Source organism: Peromyscus eremicus, chromosome 8a (genome assembly GCF_949786415.1).
Source record: "Peromyscus eremicus chromosome 8a, PerEre_H2_v1, whole genome shotgun sequence".
NCBI lineage: Eukaryota > Metazoa > Chordata > Mammalia > Rodentia > Cricetidae > Peromyscus > Peromyscus eremicus.
Genome location: NC_081423.1, coordinates 42,713,941 through 42,721,934, shown reverse-complemented (window position 1 = coordinate 42,721,934; position 7,994 = coordinate 42,713,941). Strand labels below are relative to the sequence as shown.

The 7,994-nt window shown below is 45.5% G+C and overlaps 1 protein-coding gene across 1 annotated transcript; it reads left to right on the top strand.

Moving 5' to 3' along the window:
- Window positions 1–6,393: 6,393 nt before the first annotated feature.
- Window positions 6,394–7,350, top strand: LOC131916072 (olfactory receptor 2B11). The gene has a single exon (XM_059269374.1). It carries the CDS (start codon window positions 6,394–6,396, stop codon window positions 7,348–7,350), a length of 957 nt encoding a protein of 318 aa, XP_059125357.1.
- The last annotated feature ends 644 nt before the right edge of the window (window positions 7,351–7,994 follow it).

Genomic DNA, 7,994 nt, shown 5'->3' with positions numbered 1-7,994 from the left:
ATGTCCCACTCAGTTCCCACGGACTTTCTCCAAAAGAGAAAACATTCTGGACCATGAGTCAAATTTCAAAAAATATAAAAGAATAATTCCCTGAATCTTATCAGATCATAATAGAATAAAGCTAGAAGTCAATAACAAGAGAAATGATAGACACTACATGAACACATAGAGGTTGAACATCACACTCTTGAATGGCCTGTGCCATCATTGAAGAAAATCATGGAGAAAAGTTAAAAATTCCTGTAATTAAACGAAAACACAGCTTACTAGAACCTTTGGTATGCAGCAAAGGCAATTCAAAGAGAAACGTTTATAACGATGAGTGCCCATATCAAAACTCAGAGAAACCTCCAATCAGTCTGAAGATGTAGCTCAAGGTCTTACAAACAGTTAAAAAATATTATCACATGGCAATAAACTGGGGGGGTGGCGGGGGGGGGGGTCTCTGTGACCACCGCGGCCGGAAGAGTAGCGATCCTTGGGAGACAATCAGGCAGTTCAGTTCAACAGGACTAAATAGCCAGTGTTGGTTCAAACTTTGGGAGTCTGACCCTGAGTAGTTTATTTTAGAGATATTTAAGCACAGGACAATTTGGTGAAGACCTTCCGGTGATAGTTAACTCAATCCTGTGTGCACAAGAAAGCACACATAAATCTCCTTGAGGAACAAAGTAAGCTAAATAAAGATCAGATGTGACTACCTGGAAAGTCTTTGTAAAGTACATGTGACACCTTCCATAAAGATAGGCTCTACAGACTGACTGAGAAAACAAGCTCATGATAAGGGTGTCTGGCGCTGGAAAGATGGCTCAGTGATTAAGAGCACTGACTGCTCTTCCAGAGGTCCTGAGTTCAATTCCCAGCAACCACATGGTGTCTCACAACCATCCATAATGAGATCTGGTGCCCTCTTCTGGCCTGCAGGCATACATGCAGGCAGAACACTGTATACATAATAGATAGATAGATAGATAGATAGATAGATAGATAGATAGATAGATACATAGATAGATAGATAGATACATAGATACATAGATACATAGATGAAAAAAAGAAACAAGGGTGTCTGGGGAAGGATCTGGTATGGTCTCAGCCACACAGATAGCACTGAGGCCACCAGGCTACTAACCATGTCTACTCCCAGCCTTCTAAGGGAATAACAGATTATATATCCTTCCCTTTAAGGAACATACAAACCCCTGTGTGTTTAACATTCCTTGTTCTCCTGGTGCTTAATTGTGAACACAAGGACCTCAATGCTCCCTACAATAAATAATCAAGAGATAAGTTCATGAAATATAGAATAAAAGGGCTATACCAAGAAGAGATGAAACAAGAGGTAGTTTTTTTTAAAGATAGACAAATCCTTAGCCTAATTAAGCAAAAGAGAGAAAAGATTCAAATATATATAACACTTTTTTAGATTTTATTTATTTTATCCTCTTATATTGAGGGTTTTTTTTTTTTTTGGCCTGTGTGTATGTATGTGTACTATGTGTATGCCTAGTACCAAGGAGGTCAAAAGAGGGTGTTGGATCCCCTGAAACTGGAGTTAGAGACAGTTGTAAGCCACCACATGGATACTGGGTTAAACCTGAGTCCTCTACAAGAGCAACAAGCACTCTTAACGGCAGAACCAACTCTCCAGCCCCTGCAGTTTGTTTTTTGTTTGTTTGTTTGTTTGTTTGTTTGTTAACTAGAAAAGAGGTAACTGTCTAAAAGCACTCCCATTCACCATGGCTCCACAGTTAGCTTCTGTTCACACGATTTGCTGCTCATGACTAAGGATTTGCCCTTCATGTTGATTTCTGTCCAGAGTTTTCATCCCTTCATTGCAACAAATAGAACAAGTAGCTCAGACAACATTAGTAATTAGGAACAAATATGAACTTGGATTCCTCTGTGCTGGCCATTGTTCTCCGTACTTTACAAACCAACTTGTTTCTCCCTTGTGATAGGCGTTGGAGGGCAAGATTAGTGTTTCTTATGCTTTGTCAATAGAAATGGGGTACAGTGAAACTAGGTGACCGCCTAGAGACTCAGAGATTGATTTTGGTCCTGAAGCCAGCTCAGCTTGTTCTCTACCTGAACCACAGGCTACACAAGTCAGTCCTCTGCTAGCTTTACAGTGACCTCCTCCCCAACATTAAAGAATTGAAGGAGGAGGAGGAGGACCCTTCAATGCCCCATGACTGCTCCATTTCCTCTGGTCTTCTAGGATCTACCATTAATTGCAAATACTATAGCTCACACTACATCAATGATCAGTTAATCCCTTAGACACTAATTAAATAAAACATCAGGGATAACTTCCCAGCCAGAGGAGAGCAAGCTTCTATGCTGTCTGCGTCTGGGGACAAAGAGCAGAGCCCTCCTGGAAAAGAGTGCAGAGGATGAGGTCAAGTTCAACCTGGGGAATAATTGTGAAATCACAGGGAAGTGTGACATGAGCTGACTAAGTGTGATCATTGCTGCCCAAACACCCTGGCTTCGGCAATAAGGTGTTCAGTCTGTATAAGTGCAGAATTGGCTTCACCATATCCAAGTGTCCACAGCACAAGGTTATTGTGATTCTGTAGCCCGCCTGTGGCCAGAGGAAAGCACAGATGGCCCTGAGTCTTCCCAGCAAACCAGCAGCAAGGAAGAGTCCTTCCCACCTCCAGGCCAAGAATGAGCTCTCTGCACCTGCTGAGGGCTGGGTTCAGGTAGGCATGAGGTCTCTGCAGGTTCATCAGAACAAGCAGACAGCATTCTCCTAGTACACGTCTGCATTTGCAGTGACTGCCTTCCTAAGCACCCCTTCCCAGTGCAGACCAGCATAGGCTGCAAAGAATCCTCCTTCCCTAAGCCAGGTCCTCTGTGATGCCAGAGAACCATGGAAGGTAAGGGTCAGTCCTGGACTCCGGACAAGATGGAGTCTGTATCACAGAGAGGTTTTGTGACATCTGCTTTAGGATAAAATTACAGGTGGGGGCTAACTTGTAGAATGAAGCTTTTGCTTCACTTAGTAGAGTGATGCCAGCCAAAAACTGTAATGGTGAGTGTGTATTTACTGCCTCATCATACTGGGAACGGCATAATACACCAATCAGAACTCTAAGAGAAAGACTGCCACTGAGCCAGGACACACCCCTGCATACACCCCCCTTGTCTTGAAAGAGCACCCACTAACATCAGCTACGGAGAATGCTGCCATCCGTACTTAGCGCCAAGGCTCAGCCCTGGAGTTTAATCCTACTTAAGAGGGCAGGAACTGGGGCCTTGTCTTGACTGCCCAGATGGAGGAAATTTTAAACTAAATTTTCAGATTGAAGAAAGAGTTAATAAGAAATAAAATTTTGTGGCTGAGTCTGTTTGCCCATCTTAGGAGCTGCTTTCTGGAAATTTTACTTACTGCTCTGAATTGCTTTTCCTTTTCTAATGGTAGAGTAAGTCACAATTCTATCAGATTCCAAGCGAATTTCAACAGCAGTTGTTAAGGATGAGATAAGATAGATAAGTAGACAAATGATTTAATAGATGGTAGAAAAATGGATGGATGGATGGATGGATGAGTGGGTGGGTGGGTGGGTGGGTAGATAGACAGATAAAAATCAAGATCAATCAGAGGTCTGTATCACACGAAGGATGACACATGTAATAAGGGTGTATCTGCATGTCCATATCCTCGCCCTCCAGCAGGCATAGTCCAAGCACTGTCATCAAAACACCCACTGTGTTTCCAGCCATTGAAGGACATGGTCCTTATCACTTGGGAAACTGGATTGCTTGAAGGCATTTTGCTCTTAGAACCCAAGTCTTAGGAAGATGACATCACTGTGTGTGGGTGCAAGGTGGGGGAGTAAAGACTGCCTGCAGAGCAAGTCTGCAAGCTCTGAGGTCTAGGCAGGCATTGCTACCCAGGACAGAAAGGAAGATGAGACGCTGCACACCAGCCTTGTGCAGACAGAACCAATAACGCAAGATCACGGCTGGAGGCGGGAGTGCATAGAACCTCATTAGAAGTGACCTGGATGCTTTGAGTCATGGTGACCAGGGAGAAATCAGATGGGGGTTAAGAGGAAAAGATGTATTAGCATCGGGAGCATGGTTGATGGGTGAAGTTTCACAGTGTCAGGCAAGAGGGGAAGACACTGTCAAAATCACAACTGGAGGCACAGGTCTAGAAGAACTCTGCTCCAGTGTGACTATGCCCGGAAATTAATGTGTTTACTCTGGGAGGGAACTTGGACCTCAGAGAACACTTGTGACCGAGGGGCATGTGTTGGTGGTATAGTGACCGGATAGCTGCGTTCCAGAAGGAAAGCCAGGAAATGTAGAGGCCTAAATGAGTAGAGAATCGAGCAAAAGAAAGCCGGATAGCAGCGTAAGTGGTGGCCTGGAATGCAGCTGTTTTGCCCCCAAGGAGGCTGCCGAGGACACTATAGGGCTGTTATCCCACCACTACCACCGTGAATGCAGATGAATCTAGCCTCAGTCTCCAGTGTGAGCCTTAAAACATGGGTTTTTTAAATGTGCTGTGCCCTTTCATAGCTCCCTGTGCTAAAATGAAGTTCCAGAGCTCATTAGAGATAAATCCTGCTCTTTGAAGTTAATGCTTTTAAGGATTGTTGATAGAATTGTGCAATAATTGAATGTTTCACGAGCCTACTGAGAACATTATGGCAAAGAACACTGGTTTTGAAACAATATACAGAGTAGAAGTAATTGGCATTCATCTATCTAAACTTTAGAGTTTGGGTTGTTTTCAAATAACAGCAGAGTTCTTTGGTATGTCAGCTGGAGGTAAACTTGCTGCAACATCTAAATTAAAGAGACCTCTGTTAATTTTTTGGATGTGTGCACAGAGCACCTAACCAAGAATTAAGATGAATATTCTATAAATTAACCACATGTGAGATTGATTTTCAGGCTTATCCTGAAGCATTGCATCCCCATCATGAACTCAAAGGCATATATACAGTACTTGGGGAAGCTCAGGATGCTGGAACTCTAGAATGATCCTTCAGTAGGTCAGGCAGCATGCTGTCATGGCTGCAGCTGCAGACTACTTAGACCCTGGGATCATGTCTTGCAGACAACAGGGAATGAAGACCATGGTCTCCAGAGTTGAGCGCTTCAACCAACACTATTAGAGAAAATAATAGGAACCCTTGAAGACTGGGGATTTTTTTTTTTTTTTTTTTTTTTTAGAGAGGATGCTGTTTAAGTGGCAAGAACTGTGTTTTAAATAGTTACAGACAGGGGAAACAGAAGTGGGTAGGAAGTAAAAAGGTGGCTTTTCTTCTGGTGCAGAGATGACAAATTTCTCCCTAGCACTGGAGCTCCATCATAAGCTATCACAGTTATCAGAGTTCATGAGACAGAGAGCCTTGGTCCATGCAGCACCTGCACACAGGGGGGCTTTGATCCATGGAGCAGCTTTGACTGTCATTGGAGGAATTTTTCCAGATGGTTCTGGTCCCCAGGCAGTCAGAGGCTTACTGGAACCTATTCCTAACGGCCGAATTTCACTTGGTCTCCTACCTCAGTCCCATGAATCAGTGACGGCAGATCATGTGTTCCCTGCTAGTGATGGCACCCAGAAATCAAACTGGCTGTGCGGTAGCGCTCCCTGTCCCACTTCTGATCTTTCATCAAACAGTTCCAAGGGCTTTCTTCCATGCTCACGACTGCGTCCTCTGGGGTCTCACTAGGCATCAGAACAAATCAGGAACTGAAGTAGCATATCTCTTGGCTACTCCAGGTGTTTGGAGAGCCTGGAACTCTGCTATTTTTACTACCTAAGTGAGTGTTAGATCTGCCATCGAGAACAATCATAGGACAAGGGCTTCCATAGTCCTGAGAGACACAACATATCCTCACAGGGACAGGTCTCAGCCACTTCTCAGAGGTGAGAAGGCTGTGATCTTATCATGAGAGTCCCTCCTTGCTTACAAAGCTCTTCCTGCTCTGTGTCACTTCTCTCTTCTACCCTACCACTATCTCCAGAAGACAAGATAAAAGCGCCTCAGACAGTGGACACGTCCCCTCAGTGGGAGTTGTGGTAGTCATGACCGAATTTGAATTTGTGTGGAACTTGGGCACATAAGCCCCTCTGTCTCCTGCAATGTCTGCAGCTGAAGCCAGCCTCCTTCCCCGCTCCCACTGTAACACGCAGGGGTGGAAGGTTAGGAAGGCGGCTGGCTTGGCGGAGGTCAGAGTCGGAGGGGTGTGAGATGTACATCCTGCTGCTCTGACTCCCCGTCCAGGGGTCTCTGCATAAAGAGGGGGCAGACAGGATGCAGTCTGAGAAAGAGCAGACATGGAATAAGGAAATGATTCATTCTCTCCATTGACAGTTACTCATTCGAGCTCCCTTGACTCATCACGGCTGCCAGAAGATGCCTCATCATGAGAAGTGACAACCAGAGCTACTTCTGGGACCCCCCAAAGGACTTCATTCTCCTGGGCATCTCAGACAGGCCATGGCTGGAGCTCCCACTCTTTGTAGTTCTCCTGGTGTCCTATGTTCTGGCTATGCTGGGAAACATCGCCATCATCACCGTGTCCCAGCTGGACCCCCAGCTTCACAGCCCCATGTATATTTTCCTTAGCCACCTCTCCTTCCTGGACCTCTGCTACACCACCACCACCGTCCCTCAGATGCTGGTCAACATGGGCAGTTCCCAGAAGACCATCAGTTATGGTGGCTGCACCGTGCAGTACGCCATTTTCCACTGGCTGGGCTGCACTGAGTGCATTGTCTTGGCCGCCATGGCTCTGGACCGCTACGTGGCCATCTGTGAGCCGCTCCGGTATGCCATTATCATGCACCGCCCGCTCTGCCAGCAGCTGGTGGCGATGGCCTGGCTCAGCGGTTTTGGCAATTCCCTTGTTCAGGTCATCCTGACAGTGAAGCTGCCTTTCTGTGGGCAGCAGGTGCTGAACAACTTCTTCTGTGAGGTGCCAGCCATGATCAAGCTGTCCTGTGCCGATACCACAGTGAATGATGCCACGCTGGCTGTGCTGGTGGCCTTCTTTGTGCTGGTCCCTCTGGCCCTCATCCTTCTCTCCTATGGCTTCATTGCTCGGGCAGTGCTGAGGATCCAGTCCTCCAGGGGACGACACAAGGCCTTTGGGACCTGTTCTTCCCATTTGCTGGTGGTTTCCCTTTTCTACCTACCTGCCATCTATATGTACCTGCAGCCCCCATCCAGTTACTCTCAAGAACAAGGCAAGTTTATCTCCCTCTTCTACTCCATAATCACCCCCACCCTCAACCCTTTCATCTACACCTTGAGGAATAAGGACGTGAAGGGGGCTCTCAGAAGACTCCTGGCAAGGATTGGGAGGCTGTGCGGACGGTGAAGGTCTAACCTGGGAAGAGCTGCATAAATCGTAGAAGGCTGAGCAAGGACTCTGGAAGGTGGGGGTATAACTCAGTGGTACAGCCCTTGCTTGGCATGTGTGAGGTCCTGAGTTCAACTCCCAGGACTGTGGAAAATGCTTAGAACTGTAAGTTCTTTGAGAAATTTGAAAGCTTAAAAAAAAAACCATCTCAAAATACTTCACTTTCTATGTGGTGATGATGCTTAAGTTGAGCATCTAAGAGGCTGATTCTCGAAGCACAATCCCAAGAAGACATATAGCTTCAAGAATCAGTTGTGTAAATGACTTGATGCTCACCAGTACGTGTTAGACTACTGGATTCCTCATTTCCTAGTTCTTTCCTTTTTTCCCCCTCTTCCTATATTTCCTCTATGGTTTCCTATTTATCTCTTTTTAAGCCTTTCTCTTCCTTTGCAGTCACTCCAGATGTGCACAATATGAGCCTGACACACAGTCTTATCTATAATAAGCATCTGTTCTTCATGGACTGAAATCTTGATAGATGTATTTTTTCCCAATATGTCACAAGAACTATGTGACTGCACTCTTCTTTTGTTACCATAGATGATTTTCTTCTTCCTGGGTTCAAACTGCCTTCATAGAAAGTTTTCCCACCACTGACT